The 19,859-nt window shown below is 40.4% G+C and overlaps 1 protein-coding gene and 1 long non-coding RNA gene across 2 annotated transcripts; both read right to left on the bottom strand.

Annotated features, from left to right (window-relative positions):
* Window positions 1–272: 272 nt before the first annotated feature.
* On the bottom strand, window positions 273–19,282 carry LOC125346849. The gene is made up of 4 exons (XR_007210045.1): window positions 18,967–19,282; window positions 12,076–12,083; window positions 942–946; window positions 273–283 (listed from the first exon to the last, which is right to left on the bottom strand). It is a non-coding gene; the product is annotated as an uncharacterized LOC125346849 (long non-coding RNA).
* LOC125346845 (sperm motility kinase 4A-like) lies at window positions 15,007–16,908 on the bottom strand. Its single transcript, XM_048339741.1, has one exon. The coding sequence runs from the start codon at window positions 16,747–16,749 to the stop codon at window positions 15,040–15,042; it is 1,710 nt and encodes a 569-aa protein (XP_048195698.1). The 5' UTR covers window positions 16,750–16,908; the 3' UTR covers window positions 15,007–15,039.
* Window positions 19,283–19,859: the final 577 nt, after the last annotated feature.

Genomic DNA, 19,859 nt, shown 5'->3' with positions numbered 1-19,859 from the left:
CCCTGAGCTACTTTGTTCAAGGCTAGTGCTATACCACTTGACTTACAGGTTCACTTTGGCTTTTAAGTAGTTAATTGGAGATAAGAATCCTGTGGACTTTTCTGCTTGGGCTGGCTTTGAATAGTGATTTTCAAATCTCAGCCTCCTGAGTAACATGCACTATTAGCCCCTGGCTTTTTTTTTTCTTTTCTTTTTAAAGCATTGTTTTAAGGTTTCTCTTGTTTGTGATTAACTCAAATTTGGAATTCACTATCTACTTTTTCTCTCATGTAGATGGAAAGAACTCTGGAATTTGCCCCTGTTCTGGAGAAACCACCTAACGGTCCCCCTCCCAACTTCCCCCAGAAGCCCAGATTGCACATGGAAAGCCCAAGAGAAAGGAGACTGGGTTGAACACTGCTATTCATAGTCTGGGGGGATAATGCTCTCTCCACTCAGTATTTTTTTTCTTAAGTTCATTGTTCTTCGCTTCTCTATTTCAAAGTGCCATAGACTAGTAAGGCTTGGTTTGGGGATGAGATGAAGGGAATGGGACCGAGATGTGACATCCGGACTATGATGACTCTCCACAAAAGGCCCCAGTGTGGATGGGGAAATTCCAGGAATAGAGACTTAAAGTAAATTAGGACTCTCTGTACATCAGTTTGATAATAAAAATTTGAAAAAAAATGAAGTAAATTAGGAAATTAAATACCAGATTACTAAAATTCAGTAAATAGGAGTGAAACTCGGATGAGCACAAAAACCTGGAATGTGGTTTGGTTTTAGATCTGAAAAGGAAAATCTGGAATGTGTTCTGGTCAATCTTACCTTGTTTACTGGAATTGTAATCATCTGTAATCATTAACTGTCAATTCTGCTACTGTACATCTGTTTGCTTGCTTTGCCTAACTTGCTCCATCACCTCTGTGTGTTTTTTGCCTTTAAAAACCCAGGCCTACGGAAGCTCCGGGCTGCACTTCGCTCCCTGAATGGTGAAGTGTAGACGTTGGGGAGCAAAGTGCAGACACTGTGAGGATAATAAAATCATAGCCCCATTACTGAGTGCCTTGGAGTCTCCTTTGAATTTGGAAGAAAACACCGCTGGTCTGGCTGTGGTTAGAGTCCCATCATGAGTTAGAGTCTTACCTTGGTGACAGGGATACAACACAAGGGAGCTCCTCAATCTCTTTGTTGGAGAAAAAAGTGATGGATGCTGGCTGTCTTTAGCCTGAGAGAGTAGGTTTTTATATATTTATTTTTATATTTCTAATCTAAGCAACCTGTCATGGAGAGGAGTTTCACAGATATTTGGTTCAAAGCATCTACTTTGGATTTTGACTATCCTTTTCCTGAGTGTATATGTATAAATATAAACACACATGCAAATCGAGATATAATAGACCCATTGGGATGGGAAGGCTATGCTAGAAACCCAGTAATAGATTCTGGATTTCTGGCCATTTGTCTCCTTATCTCAGGTATACTGTTAAGATCATGTAATTACCTGTCACATAGCTTTTTGTGGTCCTTAACACTGTCTTATATTAGCCTTGTTTGTGTTCAAACATTATCTTCTTTATTAATACTAGCTTCAACAATTAGCTACATATGAACCATCTTACTTTACCTATTTTCAGTTTCCTCAAATGCAGTCTGATGACTTGAAGCAAATTCAAGACATCACCTCATTTTAGCTATAGATATTTCAATGTACTATGTACGTTCTAAATACGGTGTCATATATCCTTTTTTTGGTAGCCTTCATTGTTATCCTGAAATGATAAAATAGATCAAATGCATACTTGCATAATTGGCTTAACAGGGTAAGTTACAGAAGGTTGAATGAAGGCTTTGCAGAAGCTCACTCTGAATTCTCTAGTGAGGCAATTAAAATTGTGATGACTCAGATAGGGAAGATGATCAGACAGAAGTGCTTAAAATACAACCTCCCCCCACCCCCATGGTTACATGTGTTGTTTGTCATTCTGATTTGAGTGCCAACATTCCAAAGTAGAATCAGTTTTTCCAGATCAAGCTTGTTTAGTAATAAATTATCATAACAAATACACAAAATGAGAGCTGTGTCTTGGATTTCTCATAGATACTACTTCCAATATCTGGGATGGGTAAGGAGTAAACCTCAGAAACCACAGTAAAAATTCCAAGTGAGACAGCATCACAGACCCCTATGTTGTCATGTATTTCAACCTACCAGCTAATCACAGCAGATTGAATTGTAATATTTTCTACCCAACTGCAGAAGTTTCCGTTAAAAGTCTCTTTGAAATCATGTTTTCAAAGAGCACATAACAAACAGTATCAATTTACTGAATTCAACATTGAGCAAAAATAGGATGGTACTTAGAAATCAGCATTATGTACATTGGATCCTGCTATGAAACATTGCTTAGCTGTCAAGTTCAATGTATATCCTAAAAAAATTAAGAAAAACAAGGGAAGAGGTACATTGGGGATGACGAGTGAGAATATTGAAAGGGGTGACATTGGTGAAGTCATGTTGCATTCATAAACTGCTTTTTGAATGGCAACTGCTTTGTACAACTACTTAAAAATAACAAAAAGAAAATATAATAACAGAAGCAGGGCTGTATATTTGACATGTAGCAAACCAGGGAAAAGATGGACGATTGTTTTAGCACTATGTGGTCAAGTGTACATATGTAGATAACCTGAAAAGTAATATATTTGGTATGTATAATGGGCATAGGGTGGCAGGTGGAGCCTGGCTCCTAAACAGTTGGCAGAGGTCATGTTAATGGACTTTGTCTAGCAGAAACACTGATATAAAGGCTCTCACTGAGGGATTTCTTTTGATGGCAAGCATCCAATGGTTCCATTAACATTTATACTATCATAATGGGAGGGATGGAAAAGAAAAACTTCTTTGTGATCTTGTTGCCTCTGAATACTTGTAAACTGTCCTCACATAGATTTTCCCATTCTTTAAAAATAATTGTTATGGATATACACAGAAGGCATTGAGATATTTCATGAGTATCAACTTCTCCACATGGACTAATAGGGCTATTTTATGATCACATTGTAAGTAGTTGCTGAAACACCTCTAGTGGCAAAGTAGAATTCTAGATTAATGTCAAGTTGGAAGCACAGACTTGAGTTGATCTTTCTTCATTCAGCCTTCTTTCACTCTCATCCCACTTCGTTTCACTTCCCTTTCTTATTTGTGTCTGCTCTGCCTGTGAGGAGAGAGAAGTGGGTAGACCTAGATGGGACATCATGGACTCTACGTGTAACATGGATGCTCCAACTCAGTTTGCTTAGTCTGCTACAAAGAGGGATGGAGTAGCTCCCTAGAAGGGGCTGGCTCACAGGTGCATGTTTGTGGGCTGGGAATATGCTTGCCTTGCATGCGTGAAGCCCTGGTTTTGATTACTCAGTACCACATAAACAGAAAAAACTGGAAGTGGCACTGTGGCTCAAGTGGTAGAGTGCTAACCTTGAGATAAAAGAAACCAGGGACAGTGCTCAGGCCTTGAGTCCAAGCCCCAGGACTGGCAAAAACAAAACAAACAAACAGGTGCATGTTTATGGGAATACTGTGACTTTAAAATTTTTTTTTTAATTTTGTCAGTCCTGGGCCTTGAACTCAGGGCCCGAGAACTGTCCCTGGCTTCTTTATGCTCAAGGCTAGCACTCTACCACTTGAGCCACAGTGCCACTTGCTTGCTTTTAAAGAATTTTCTGCAAAGAGTTTCATTTGTTTTTCTGAAAACAGATTTTTGTTGGGTCACATGTGTTTGAAGTCCAGCAGTGGCTAAGTTCCCATTTGTTCCTTCTTTGCTGCCTCTGAGTCACACTGCATATGGCCACTTACCCAATGTGCCCAGATGCTGAATTCCAAATTAGACCCAGGATATTTGTAGAGGTGACACCTGTGCCTTTTGCTCTCAGCCCTGTCACTCAGACATCTACTAGCCTGACTTTGACTTGCATATTTATGCAAGTTTATGCTACTTGCTCATTTAGCCCAGCAAGGGTGCGCTTTCATCTTGGTGCATTTTCTGTGCCTGCAATGTGAACATTCTTTTTATAGTTTTAGAACATTCCTAGCAGCCGATTATTTCTCTTGTTTGTGTGTTAAAATAGTGGCATGAAATTGACTAGAAATTCTTGGAGAATGGAATGCCTTATTTTCCTCCTTAATACCTGGGTTTGAACTGAAGGCTTCAGACTTGCTTGGCTTGCTTGCTCAGCTAATATTCTACTACATGAGTCACACTTTAGTTAATTGGAGGTAAGAGTTTACTGACCTTTTTTTTAATCCCAATTAGCTTTGAACTGTGGTCCTCCAAATGTCAGCCTCATGAGTAGCTAGGATTGTAGGCATGAGCCACCAGTACCTGGCTGAGAACTACATGCTTTTATACTGTGAAAATATGTGAAAGTAAATAATAAGAATAAAAAGCCTTTGGAGGGCTGGGGATATGGCCTAGTGGCAAGAGTGTTTGCCTCATATACTTGAAGCCCTGGGTTCGATTCCCCAGCACTTCATATACAGAAAATGGCCAGAAGTGGTGCTGTGACTCAAGTGGCAGAGTGCTAGACTTGAGCAAAAAGAAGCCAGGGACAGTGCTCAGGCCCTGAGTCCAAGGCCCAGGACTGGCAAAAAAAAAAAAAAAAAGCCTTTGGAGTTTTTGAAAATGAAAATTAACCATGTGACTGAAAATATATTATTATAAAATTGCATATATTTTATTTTTAATAATAAGAAACAAAATTTTAGCCATATGCTTGTTTTGTGTGAGAAATTAAGAATATCATAAATGAATTTATGGAATGTGCTATGCTAGCAAATGAAAGGAGTTGCAAATTTTGCTTGTAAAAATCTCACATTTGTGGGTCACCAGTGTCTCAGGCCTGTAACCCTATCTACTTAGGAGGCTGAGCTATCAGGATCAAAGTTCAAAGTTAACCTGGAAAGGAAAGTCTGTAAGACTCTTATTTTTAGTTAACTACCAACAATATCAGAAATGGACCTGTAGTGCTATCCTTGAGCATAGAAACTCACAAACAGTGCAGAAGCCCCTAGTTCAAGCCTCAGGAAAAGTCTTTTGAAGAAGTGCTGCTGTGTGGGTGAAAACGTGTTGTAGGCTGTGCTTTGAAGAAGTGAGCTATGTGCAGTTGTTTTGGCCTTTTTACAAACAGTTATTTTACTCAAGAGACATGGCTCAGGAAGGGGTGTGCTGAGCACTTAAGAAACAGATGTCCATGCTAATAGTGATCCTGGGAAGGGCTGGATTTAGGACATATGGAAGCTGTAGAGAGGGGTCTGGCAGAGCTCTATTTTGAGTCTGCAAAGTAAATGGTAAACTATGCAATGAATCACAGGCCTTTGGATGGCCAATAAAGGCATCTGAAATCATAGAGTTGGAATTAGTAAGAACTACTACTAGATGGAAGAGAGGATAGCTACAGCTAGGACCCCACCCCCACCTCCATTTAAAAAACAATATAAATTTAATGGGATAGCTGAGTTTTATTACTCCCTTTTGGATCAATGAGGTTTGATGTATGGACACTTGAATTTGTCCCTACCAAAATTTGAATTCAATGCTTCTTATAGTGCAAAGACATCCTATGAAGATTAAAGCAGTGTGGGTAATACAAAAATACCAGAATTATAGAGTTGAGCATGTTAGGGATTCTCGTCCAAAGCCTTTGTCCATCTGAATTGTCAAATAACAATGTTATTCTATATATGATACAGCCTGCCCTACAACCCAGTTCTTTTCTTTATTAAGTTGTACTGCCTTCTGTAACAAGGGATGCAATATCAGAAAGTTCTATGATGTATTAATAAAGAAGCAAGGGCGTCTGCAACTTTAGGCCCAGTTTTCTAGAGTTATGGAATGGGATCTGATGTGTGGAGTACAATAAATAATGAACAAGAAACCTAGACAATATGAAGATTATGTAAATCACATGTTGCTTAATGAGGAAATAGTCTGAGTGAAAAGAGCATCCTTAAATGGTTTTGTCATTGTGAGAACATCCTAGAATGTACTAACATGAATTAATACATCACTAGATTATAGAACCGACATGGTAGATGTGGTCCATCACTGAACAAAGTACAACACAATTATATTTACCCTGGGAATCATATAATCAATGATTATGTGAATTGTTTCCCTACCCTTAATCTCCCATATTAACAATTTATAACAGTTTTAACTCTAGGTATATAAAATGATCACTAAATGGCTCTTCAGTTCGAATAGTTATGAAAAACCATTTTAAGTTTCCATAGTAACAATATAAAAATGCTTCAGAAATAATCTGTAAGTCCAAAATCTGTGTGATATATTCCTGATGAGAGAATAAGCTATGAGAACTGCTGTGTGTGTGCTAGGACTGTTGTGCTTGTGCTAGGACGTTTTCTTTGTTCTCGCAATCCACAAGAAAGGAAATCTAGGTCTTTATAAATTTCTGAAGGACTCAATAAAGCAAAAAAAAAATTTAAAGAGACCAACTATTTTGTGTTTGATAGGTAAGAAAACACAAATGGTTAACTGAAGTCTGCTCTTCTGAATGGTGCCATAGGCGGCATTAAAGTCATTGCATCCTGGCCCTGGGGTCCCACACTCCATGGTTGCCTCTTAGGAGGGAATATGGCTAGTGCTGGAGGTCCCAAGGGTTTTGATCTTTACTGTGTCACCTCTTGCAATGCCTGTATTCTCATTCTGTGGGCTCCTGGTATTTTTTTCTTCTTTCTTCAGACTTGCTCCTTAGTGTGGCAGCTTCCACTGCTCTTCTAGAATACAACCCCATTACCTTTTCTGAGCTGGAATCTGTGCTTATCCCTTGAGATTCTGTAGTTGTAATATGGTTAGGCTGAGCTTCATAATCCTTGATGATACCAGGATATCCCTGCTGATGGAACTTCTGATTATTTTATACTGTGCATAAGCCATTTTCTGATTTTCTCATTTAAGCTTTTTCTGCATTCTCCTTTGTGCACTGGTGCTAACGCCACCCCCTGCCCACACTCAGACACCTCATACAACCCTGCATTCATTCATATTCTCACACACCTCACATACACACTAACCTCACAATACACTCACATGCACTCACACATGCACTCTCATACATAATTAAAATATTCTATCTCTCAGCTTTTTATTTATGACTTGTTTCTTCTATAAGTTTTTGTCCCACAAAATTTTTTCTTTTAGTTGATCAAATGCCACCTCTCCATCAAGAAATCACAGGCTCCCTAAGAAGAATTTAGACATTCTATTCACCTACTCACCCACCATCTCTCACAAGGCATAGCATGTGTTTTTGTATTGGCCTGTATTTGAAATGTGCTTTGTACCACTTCTGTGTTTTTGTTATGGCTACAAGTGTTTGTTTCCTTGAGCAAGTTATGAGTCTCAAAGGATGAGAATATGTCATTTACTTTTATATTTTCTTTTATATTTTCATAGGATCTAGTCCAGTGCTTTTCTGCCCACTGTCATTTGGAAAAACTTGTGGAATTTAATAGAAATAGGGAGCAAAAGATGCATAATCATAGAATACAAAATCAACCCACAAAAATCAGCAGCTTTTCTGTACACCAGCAATGTACAGCAGAAAAGGAAATTATGGAAATAATACCATTTTCAAGAGCTAAAAAAAGAATACATTACCTAGGGATTAACCTAACTAAAATATGAATGACCTATTTAATGAGAATTATAAAAATCTAGAAAGGGAAATCAAAGAGGACACCAGGAGATGGGAAGACCTCCCATGCTCATGGGTAGGCAGAATCAATATAGTGAAAATGGCCATATTACCCAAAATGTTATACAAATTCAATGCAATCCCCATCAATATCCCAGCTACATTCTTCACTGAAATAGAGAAAACAACCCATAAATTCATATGGAACAGCAACAGACCTAGAATAACCAAAGCAATTCTAGGCAAAAGAAGCAGCGCAGGAGGAATCACAATACCAGACTTCAAGCTCTATTATAGAGCCATCATACCAAAAACAGCCTGGTACTGGCATAAAAACAGACCTGAAGACCAATGGAATAGGATAGAAGACCCAGAAATAAAGCTGCATTCAGTCAGCTGATATTCGACAAACGACCTAAAGACATACAATGGAAAAAACATAGCCTCTTCAACTACTGGTGTTGGGAAAACTGGGCAGCCACATGTAGAAAACTCAAAGTGGACCCTAGCCTATCAGCATGCACCAAGAGCAACTCCAAGTGGATTAAGGACCTCAACATCAGACCTGAAACTTTAAAACTACTGAAGGACAGAATAGGAGAGACACTAGAACTTATAGGCACGGTAGGAACTTCCTGAATATAGTCCCAGCGACACAATAGATAGGGGAGAGACTCGACAAATGGGACTACTACAAAATAAAAAGTTTCTGCATGGCTAAAGACATAGCCACTAAGCTAGAAAGACAGCCAACCATATGGGAAAGGATCTTCACCAACACAGCAACAGACAAAGGCCTAATATCCATCATCTACAGAGAACTCAAAAAACTAAATCCCTCCAAACCCAGTAAACCAATTATTAAATGGACAAAGGAGCTAAAGAGAGACTTCACAGGAGAAGAGATAAAAATGGCAAAGAAACATATGAGGAAATGTTCAACATCCCTGACAGTAAAAGAAATACAAATAAAAACAACCCTGAGATACCACCTCACTCCAGTTAGAATGGCCTATACTCTGAACTCAGGCAACAACAAATGCTGGAGGGGATGCGGGGAAAGAGGAACCCTTCTCCACTGTTGGTGGGAATACAAATTAGTACAACCACTTTGGGGAACTGTATGGAGGTTCCACAAAAAGCTCAGCATAGACATACCTTATGACCCAGCCATATCACTCCTAGGCATCTATCCTGAACAACAGTCTCAGGATATCATAAAGACATCTGCACATCCATGTTTATCACTGCACAATTCACAATAGCCAAAATATAGAAACAACCCAGATGCCCCACTACAGATGAATGGTTCAAAAAATGTGGTACCTGGGGCTGGGGATATAGCCTAGTGGCAGGAGTGCCTGCCTCGGATACACGAGGCCCTAGGTTCGATTCCCCAGCACCACATATACAGAAAACGGCCAGAAGCGGCGCTGTGGCTCAAGTGGCAGAGTGCTAGCCTTGAGCGGGAAGAAGCCAGGGACAGTGCTCAGGCCCTGAGTCCAAGCCCCAGGACTGGCCAAAAAAAAAAAAAAAAAAAAAATGTGGTACCTATACACAATGGAATACTACATAGCGATTAGAAATGATAAAATACTGGTATTCGCTGGGAAATGGTCAGAACTTGAACAAATAATGTTGAGCGAGATAAGCCAAGAACACAGAGAACAAAGGGGCATGGTTTCCTTGATATATGACTGTTAAGAGGGGGTGGAGGACAGTAGAGACCAGGTCTGCACAACAACAAACTTCTTTTCAAATGGTATTTCCACATGTTTGGGTCAGCAACTTTATATTAGGTATCTAAAACCAACTACTAAACATAAAAAGGTCTATAATAGACCTCTCAGAGGATCACAGTAGCTCAACAGCTATGTACACATGATCATATAAGACTAGGATAATCAAAAACAACTTCAAGAGAAGGACACAGGTGGATTCTATTGTTGACGTTACCTTTAAAGTTCTAGGTGAATTTCCTTTGGCATACCTTACGTGGTTACTGTATATGATTTTGGTACACTGGATATTGTATATATGCCTACCTGATCTAGGGAAGGGAAAGAAAAATGAGGGTGTAAGATATCACAAGAAATGTACTCACTGCCTTATTATGTAACTGTACCCCCTTTGCACAACACCTTGTCAATAAAATTTATTTTTTTTTAACGATGCATAATCAACCAGATTTTATGGTCGATGTTAAGAGACACTTATTAGTTGGTGAGCAGTGGGTAGAAGGATATGTCCAGATGAGATCTTACATTTTATATTATTTTAGATAGTGTCTCAATATGTAGCTTAGGTTGGCCATGTGCTCACCATTTATTCTGGGCTATCCTCAAAGCAGTGATGTTTGCCTCTGCCTCCCAGGTGCTTGGATTATAAGCATTAAGCTATCATGTTTAGCTAAATTGAGTGTTTAAAAGCAATCTTTAGAGGATTGGTTTGGGCCTGGGGCTAATCCTCAGAACATATTTTGACCTATGGCCTCGGCACTGGTCCCTGATACCTGAAATTTTAGCAACTCAGGAAGCTAAGATTTGTAGGCTGGCTGTGTGAGGCCAGCATAGGCAGAAAAATGGGAGACTACATCTCCAATTAACGAGGAAAAATGCTAAAGTGGAGTGTGCCTCAGATGGCAGAATTCCAGCCATAGGCAAGAAAGCTGAGTAAGCTTTAATTCAAGCACTGTACCTGCACACTGCCCCCTCCCCCCAAAAAGAAAAGAATACAGTCCTAGGCATCTGTGATTATGAACATATTACAGTGGATCACAGTCTTGTGAAGGCTGGTAATCTAGAACTTTGCCACCTGCCCTTAGAAAACTAGGGAAACCTGACTTGTCCTGTTAGCAAGGAGCCAGGTAATGCTAAGGCTGTGGCCTGGGAGAACACACCTAGGAGTCACTCTCTTCTCCAGATGTATGTGTGCCACCTGTCAGATCAGCAGAAACCTTCACATCTGTGTTCTGTTTTCTTCCCCCCTTGTTTGAAGATCTTGTGAACAGACTCTATGTGGAGAACACAGAATATTGTTTTGTAAATTTCTTGTTGAAAAGTGTGCAATAAGTATGTCACCATTTTTACAATAAAAGGAGATATGGGAACAAAAGGAATATTGGTTTCAGATGTTTTAAAGGGAATATAGAGGAACCGACGACTAGAAATATTATGGCATATAATCTTTGCATATAATTCTTTTTTTTTTTTTTTTTTTTTGGCCAGTCCTGGGCCTTGGACTCAGGGCCTGAGCACTGTCCCTGGCTTCTTCCCGCTCAAGGCTAGCACTCTGCCACTTGAGCCACAGGGCCGCTTCTGGCCATTTTCTGTATATGTGGTGCTGGGGAATCGAACCTAGGGCCTCGTGTATCCGAGGCAGGCACTCTTGCCACTAGGCTATATCCCCAGCCCCTGCATATAATTCTAAAGTTTAACATCAACTTCTTTTCTCATTGCTTTATGAATTTGAAAAATTTAGATTTTTTAACCAAATACCCTTCACTACCATTTCAAATACACGTGTTTTGAAGGAAAATAGTAATTCTTGTTTTTGTTCTTTACTATTAGCATTCATAAAGTATTACTTGAGTACAATTTAACATCTTCAAACAGTAGGCGGCTTTGAAACTGGAAACCAAATCTCAAGGGAAAAGGGTGAGAATATTCTTGGTGACGACTTCCAAGTCTAAGACCTAATGAGTTAGCAGATTCTGTTCTTGGCAAGCCCATGTATACTGTTCCTAGCAGGAAGTATTTTGGTTTTTAACTTTTTTTTTGGAAAATCTCCTAAGCTTGAAGGGAAAATAAACATACTCTAAGAATCAAGGCTCCTTTTAGAAATTCAATTTTAAAATACTTTGTTTTTTTCAGGGACTCTGGCTCTGGCTCTTTTATATTATTTTTCTTCTTAATTAACATTGCATCTTTTTTTCTTGTCAGCTTGCCCAAAGCAGCCTTTTTCCTGGGCTCTAAGGGATTTGAAACATTTTGTCAGGCTGGAGAGGAAGATGGGTGGGATAAACTCACAAAGATAAGTTATATTCCCACAATTGAAGCTACACAGTTAATTATATTCTACACCCTTCTTGATTTTCTAAGCTATTTGAATATTTCACTCTTCCTTAGGGTTTGAGAAAGATGTTTGTATCCTCTTAACTACTTGTTTGAAGCGGGAAATAGCAAATTCAACCCAAGGCAAAGAAAAATGCTGTTGACTTATGCCATCACTTGTCACCTAAATGTAGATTTGTGGCTGATTGCATCCATAATAGAAGCCCAAATTAGGACTTTCACTGCACCCTGGTGCCTCCAAGTCCTCCATCATAATAGCTGGAGATCACAAGCTCCTTTGTCAGAAAGATGTGAAGAGAGCCACCAGAGAGCCTGTCAATTTCAATCAAAAGAAGGACCTAGTAATAAAGATCACCAAGAAAGGAAAGGCTGCTGACAATGAAAAAATTATACTAAGTGAAGTGAGCCAGATCCAAAGAAACATGGACTCTATGGTCTCCCTTATTGGGAATAATTAATACGGGTTTAGGCAAGTCATAGCAGAGCATCACAAGGCCCAATAGCTATACCCTTATGAACACATAAGATGATAAGTGAAATGAACTCCATGTTATGGAAACGATTGTTATATCACAGTTATAACTACTTTCAATGTCCCATCTGTATCTGTAGCTTCTATTATTGATGATGTTCTTGTATCACCTTCCAGTGGTTGTACCTACACTATCTCTGTAATCTTATCTGAGTATATTGGAAACCGTGTATACTGGTATTAGAAGTAGGAAATTGAAAGGGAATACCAAAATTGAGAGACACAGGGTAAAAAAAGACAAACAACTACAAAAGCAATACTTGCAAAACTGTTTGGTGAAAGTGAACTGAACACCTCGGGGGGGGGGGGGGGAAAGGGAAAGGGGGAGGAGGGAAGGAGGTATGAGGGACAAGGTAACAAACAGTACTAGTAATGTATCCAATGCCTAATGTATGAAACTGTAACCTCTCTGTACATCAGTTTGATAATAAAAATTTGAAAAAGAAAAAAAAAGAAAGTTATAAAAATTTGGAGAGCCACTCACTTGTGGCTCATGCCTGTAATCCTAGGTTGAAATCTGAGGAACCTCATTCATATCCCCAGTTAATCAGCACAAAGCTGATAGTACAGGTGTGTCTCCCATGGCAGAGTGATAGCCCTGAGCAGAAAAAGCTCAGGGATAGGACCTAGGTCCTATTCTAGGACCAGTACAAGAAAAAAAATTGAGCAAATTACACATCAGAAGGTAGAAACAACTCTTATTTTTGGTTTGACAGAATTATTTTTAGGAAAATGATCACAAGGCCAAAGATAATCTACAGGTTCAGTAGAACATGCAAAAGGTACCAATATCATGCTCCTTAGAGATAGAGAAGACAATCCTTAAATTGTAGAAGCTAAGGTGCAGGGAAGAATTGACCTGTAAGCTGTGTTTACCAGGCCCACGCTAGTGCCAGGTTCTGAAGGTCTGAGGCCTCCTTGCCTTTGCTTATTGCTAGGGTAACAACAGTGCAGTGTTATCTGTTATATGGATTTCCTATGGATTTAAAAAATACTTCCCCTGTCCCCCTAAACTACTGCAAGCTTCCTTTCTGTTCTATCTGGAGTTTCTCTTTCATCCTCTGTTTATCTTGGTGAAATAGATCCTCCATTTTGGCCAACTTTCTGAGGCCCTTTGTTGAAATACTCAGAAGGGGGCTGAGGAGGTAGCTTTGTGGCATAGTGTTTTCCTTTTGTTTGTGCCAGGCTTGAACTTAGGGGAGTCTTGTGCTTTCTCTTGGTTTTGGTTTCTCAAGACTGGCACTAATCATTTGATCTATATCCTTAACTCTGCTATTTTTGCAGAAAAATTGAAGATATATTACAAACTTTTCTGTTTGGCCTGCCCTAGAACCTCAACCCCCAGATCCTAGCATCCCAAGTAGTGAGATTTACAAGTGTGAGCAACCAGCACCTATCTGTAGTGTAATGTGTTTTCCTACCCGTCATGAGGTAATGGATTTGACCTTAGCACTGTTTATTTCCTGGAGCTCTAAAGACTCCGTTGAGTTCCCTGTTCTGTAAAGATTGTTAATTGAAACACTGTAGGTCACTAAAGCAATTGATCTGTGAGCATACTTAGGACTATTCCTGTTACTGGAGTTTACTATGGTATTGCATACTTCTAGGATGAGTTAGGACACAGTTTTGTTTACCTAGTAGTTTCTTTGTCCTTCTAAAAAGGACAACTGTAGCTGGGTGCTGGTAACTCACACTTGTAATTCTACTAAGTCAGGAGGCTAAGATCTGAGGATATTGGTTCTAAGCCAGCCAGGTTGTGAGACTGTTATCTTGAAATAAAGCGAGAAGTAGAGCTGTGGCTCATATGATGGAGCACTAGCCTTGAGAAAAAGAAGCTTAAGGATAGCATTCAGGCCCTGAATCTAAGCTCTAGAACTTGCACAAAAGAAAAGAGCAAAACAAAAAAAACCCAAATAGAACAAGAGTTCAAGGCTGCATCTGATCTGAAAGCAGATTAGATATTTTTTGACACACATTGTTAATTGGTTGCTGCTGGTGGAGTCTCCTTGTCCTTTTCTTAGTGTTTAGAACTCAGGACCTTGCATTCTCTATGCTTAATAGGTTAACCATCTATTGCTTGTGCTCCTCCTCCATCTCTCCTGTATGCTGATAGCTTTGGAGAAAGGACTTGTGTGCTGTTTCTCTGAGCATCAATCCTCCAAGAACTCAGTCCTCTGATTAGCTAGAACTACAGGCAAGAGCCACAAACCAATGGCTCCATCAGGTTCTTGATATAACTCCCAGTCAAATATCAGTACCCATGATGAAAGTGAAGAAGACATACTCAGACTACATGTGATCATCTCTCAGGAATATTAATTTAGTAAGATCAATTTAGTAAGAATCAATAGGAATAATATTAGAAACAATTTCAAGTATGAAAAAAAAAAAAGAAGAAGTCTGTGGACTTTGTTCGAGGTGGGAGCAGAGGAACTCTTGTCCACAGGCATGTGCAGGATGTCTTTTTATCTTCTCCATTTGAGCTGCAGGAAGAAAGGAAAAGCATGACTAAATTGCACATAACAATACAGGTCACAATCCCTTCCTTCTGAAACTCTAGACACCTCCCCCCCTTCTTATCTCTCCATTCCCCTCCATCCAGGTAACTACAGATCAGGGTTGATGAGCTAAAAGGACTTTCTTGAAGCATAGATAAAACACAGAGCACAGTCCAGTGGCCACCTACTTGTTTCCCTGGCTGTGGATGCTGGAACAACCACTTTCCTTAAGGTTTTCTTAATGAGGTATGACACAACAGCAGCAGAGTCTTCTGAAGCAGTTGATAATATTTTTCCGAAAACTCTGGAAGCGGCCAAGTTGCTCATTTGCTGGGGATTCAGTGGGTTTAGTAGGTGCTGGACTATTGGGAGGAGGCTTGCTGCCCTCCATCTTCTGCGCTGTGTCCCTGGAGGGCATCTTTCTTGCTGCTGGACCTGGGGGCAGCTTGTTGCTCTCCTGCTCCTCTGCTGAGCCCTTCCAGCTGGTATCAGATCCTTCAGGACCTGGGGCAGCCGAGCTGATGGCTCTCTCTCGCTTCATGTCCCCTGTCCAGGTGTTATATAAGACAAGGGGGCGAGAATTAGCCCTGCTGCCCTCATGCCTCTCTTCCTCAGGTGCTGGGCAGGTCTGTTCACTGGGTTGACCCATGGTGAGACACACTGCTGCTGCTGCTAGTGCAGGGGGAGGCTGGATGCCCTCTGTCTCCCAATCTGTGCAGGTCATGCAGGGGTTGCGGAGGAGGCAAGGGAGGCACACAGACCTGGTGACTTTCCTGTCACCCTCCTCCTCCTGCTGCTCAGCAGGCAGGCCAGCAGCAGGGTGGCACACAGGAGCACTAGCTCTCCTAAATGGCGCATTTTTGTAGGATGGGTGTGCAGGTGAGGGGCAAGGTGGAGGCCCAGGAAGCGGGCACCTCATCAGGCGCTTGAAGTATTTGCTTCCATCTTGTTGGTCCTGGAGAATTAGATAGGTTGCCATAGCAGCATTAAACTTCTTCTCATCTAGGGCTGCCCGCACCTCCCCTGGCTCAAATCCGAAATAAACACTCATGATGTTCAGTATGGCGGGGTCTGGCTGGTCCAGTAGAGTCTGGCTGGGGCTTGATGAGGCTGCCGCAATTTTTCTGAGCCAGGGGTGGTGCATAACTTGCCTCACTGTTGGTCTCTTTTTAGGTTCAAATGTCATCAAAAATGCCAAAAGTCCCCGGAGTTCTGGGGAAAAACATTTTCGAAGTAGGAACTTGCCACCCAACACCTGCTTTTTCACCTCAATCCATGACGTGCCTGGATAGGGCACATCGCCCATCACCATATAGTAGAGCAGCACGCCCAGGCTCCAGACGTCCACCTTGGGGCCCTGGTATCTCTGCTGGTTGAACATCTCAGGGGCCCAGTAGGCCAGAGTCCCGCATGTCTCTTCCAGCTTCTGCTGGGGCAGGAACCACGTACTCAGGCCGAAGTCACAGAGCTTGACTTGGCCCCTGCCGTCCAGCAGGATATTTTCTGCCTTGAGGTCCCTGTGAGCAATGCCGTTGTCATGGCAGTATTTGACCGCTCTCAAAATCTGCTGAAACATCGGCCTGGCCTGCTCCTCCCTCATCCTCTCCACCTTTTTCAGGTAGTTCGATAGGTCTCCTCCCTCTAGGTACTCCATCACTATGAACAACCAGTCCTCTGTCTCTATCACCTCGTACAGCTTGGTGATGTTCGGGTGGTCCACAGACTTAAAGATTTCCACTTCGGTGGGAAAGAATTCACTGTCCCTCTTGTCCAGGACTTTCACGGCCACCAGGGTGTTCGTGAGCAGGTGCCTGGCCAACCTGACGGGGGCAAAGCCCCCCTTCCGGATGGTCTTCAGCACCTGGTAATGAGCCTTCAGCAGTTCCCTGTATGAGGAACTGGCCTCAAGGCTATGCAGGGACCTCTCCTCACTACGCTTGCTAAACATCCTACACAGCACCCTAGCGATGCTGTCTAGGGAGAAAATAAATGAACAACAAAAAGGAAGCCAAAGATACTCAAATATAACAAAGCAGAACAAAATGGAGTGAAATGGAACAAAACTGAACAAAATATAATGAAATATAAAATAGATGAATATATAATAAAGGAATAAAATGTAACTAAATATATAATAAGTATAATAAACAAACACTAAAAAGTATATAGTAAATAATAATAAAATGTAATTAATATCTAATAAAATAATATATAATAAAACAAAATATAATGTAAATATAAAATGAATAACAATAAATGAATAAACACTGAATTCTATCTAGTAAAAAGCAAAGTAGAAGAATAATATTTAAAAAGAAAAAAGTAAAAAAAGAAAATAGAAAGAAATAAAAAGAAAAAAGTAAATAAACACTAAGTAAAAAATAAACAAAGAAAAAAGTAAAAAAAAAAAAGAAAATTAGAGGAAAAAAATGAAGAAAAAATAAAGTAAAATAACAGTAAAACAAAAAAGGCAAAAAAAAGTAGAAAGTTCAAAGCCAAATCAACAAACCAAATCCACAAATCCGAAAATCAAAGCCAAATAAACAAACCAAATCCACAAATCCGAAAATCAAAGCCAAATAAACAAACCAAATCCACCAACTCAACAAAAACCAACTGCACTCCAACCACCCAACTACCTACAAGAGTCTACCTGCCACCGCCCACTCTATATATACCCATGGTTATTGTTACCTCACAAAGGCCTCGGTGATGTCAGAGCTTCCAAGGCCCACCCCCACTGGGCGTTGACCTCTGTGTTCATCTCAGTTCTTGGCCTACAGGACACTTATTTGATGTGTGTGTCTGTACTGGGGCTTGAACTCAGAGCCTGGGCACTGTCTGTTAACTTTTATACTCAAAACTGGTGCTCTACCAGATGAACCACAGCCCCAATTCTATTTTCTTTGTGATTCATGGGAGAAAATAGTCTCAGGGACTTTCTAGCCCAGGTTACCTTTGCATTGGCATCCCCACATGTCAGCCCCCTGCTTAGCTAGGATGACAGGCCTTACAGTAGCCATATGCTTACGTGACACTTCAGTACCCCTTAAGTTTTCTTAGGTCATTATGTAGATTAATATTTCTATAGATTGCAGTCTAGTCAGAGTGGCAATATCTATAGTCGTAGAGTGCGCAAATCTATAATCCTCATTACTTGTGGAGTTGGAATTGGAAAGATTGCAGTTTGAAGCCAGCATGGGCAAAATAGTCTATGAGAGTCCGGGTCGAGGGAGGAAGCTGGCATCGTGATGCCTGCCTTTCATCCCAGCCAAGGTAGCAAGTGAAAAGTAAGATGAAGGTTCAGGCTCCTGCTGGCAACAAATCTCTTTCTCAAAAGGGGGGTATGAGGGACAAGGTAACAAACTGTACAAGAAATGTATCCAGTGCCTAACGTATGAAACTAACCTTTCTGTACATCAGTTTGATAATAAAAATTTGAAAAAAAATTATCAGTACAGCACTGTTCAAAAAGAAGTACCTACTTACATAACTGTAACTCGGTTCTACAACACCTTTACGAGATAACATTCAAACTAAAAGAAAAAAGAAAGGATTACCAGCACAAGTGTATGGCTGGGGGCATGACTCACTGTTAAGGTCAGCTTAAGGTCAAATAGTCCATCAAAACCCAAACCTGTTATAGTTTTCAATATACTTGTTGTTTTTGCTTTAATATTGAGATTATCTTTAGGTAGAATGACCACATGAGGGCTACTCTGAGCACATTGTTTTTTATTCAGTTTGGATGGATGTTAAACATAAGTTTGATATGACATTTAGAACATACACTCAGATTCATTATGAACATTTATCTATCTAACTCAAAGATGCCTTTCAGGATTTCCTAGAAAATTATCATTAATTTTCTCATCAAAAACAAGGGAAGCCAGAGAGACATGGGTCAGTATATTCAGTCTTGAACACATTAATTACCAAACCCCAAGATTTGGGGTCTAGTAGTGGTTGAGCATCTGGGTCCCTCAGAAATGAATGAATAATGACCACACTTTCAGGTACAAAGATTGAGGAATTTATTTTAGTTACAGATCTGCCCTGAAAAAAGTGGGTTTTTCATGGTGAAGTTCAACTTCTTTACAGGTATTTCTTATAAGTATGATGGAAGAGCTCTAGGAAATGTACAGTTGTGGATGTTTGTGTGAACGAGGCCTCTTTTCCTTTTCTGCATAATAGAAGCAACTCATATAACCCAAATCCCTAAATAGTAGTTCATCAAGATACCCTATGCATGCAGTTGGAAGCTTTTGACTTCATTTATAAGGAAGAAACCCAGAGTTTTAAATGTATGAGACACGCCTTGAATTAGCCCCTGCCCAGACCTTACCCTAAAATGCCTTTTCATCCTAGATTCCACATTCCCTCTGAGGAAGGCAAAGCAAGAAGCAGACACTGACTTAACGATGAGCACATTGAAGGCAAAGACAAGTGAAAGCAGCCCTTGGTAGTCCTTCTCTGTCCCTACAAGTCCAACAACCAAGGGATCTCAGAATGCCAGTTAACTGAAAGAACTCCTCCTGCTACGTAAAGTCCAACTGTGGCTACCTGACAAACTATTTTCATGTTGAGATAATCTCCACTGTGATTATGGTGCAGTATCCGGGCTGAGAGAGAAGAGAGCGCAGGGAGAAGGAGGGCTCTGGTGAGAGGATGTGGCTTAGACTTTGTGGGTGCTGGTAGTCTTTAGCTCTCCTATGTGGAGCAGGGTCCTTAAGTAGACAGAACAGACTCTAGGGAATGGGGCTTGATGTCTTGATCCTGTGTGGGTTCCCCTCAATGGAGGAACAGATCAAGAAAATTTGGTATATATACACAATGGGTTTCTATGCTTCCACCAGAAAAAAATGTAAGAACATGGAAAGACTTGGAAAAAATTATATTAAGGGAAGTAAGCCCAACTTAAAGAAGTATAGGTTTCCTGGTTTCCTTCATTTGTGGTAGCTAGAATGTGCCTATAAATCAATCTACAAGTAAACACGCTGAGTGGTAAGCAAGGGGTTACAAATGAATTTTCAAATAAACATAATGACTCGTAAGTAA

Source organism: Perognathus longimembris, chromosome 2, assembly GCF_023159225.1.
Source record: "Perognathus longimembris pacificus isolate PPM17 chromosome 2, ASM2315922v1, whole genome shotgun sequence".
Taxonomy (NCBI): domain Eukaryota; kingdom Metazoa; phylum Chordata; class Mammalia; order Rodentia; family Heteromyidae; genus Perognathus; species Perognathus longimembris.
This window is presented reverse-complemented; position numbering and strand designations above follow the sequence as displayed.

What these genes read in the sequence shown, in the direction of transcription:
- LOC125346845 (XM_048339741.1), bottom strand. Translation starts at nt 16,749, where the DNA reads ATGTTTAGCAAGCGTAGTGAGGAGAGGTCCCTGCATAGCCTTGAGGCC.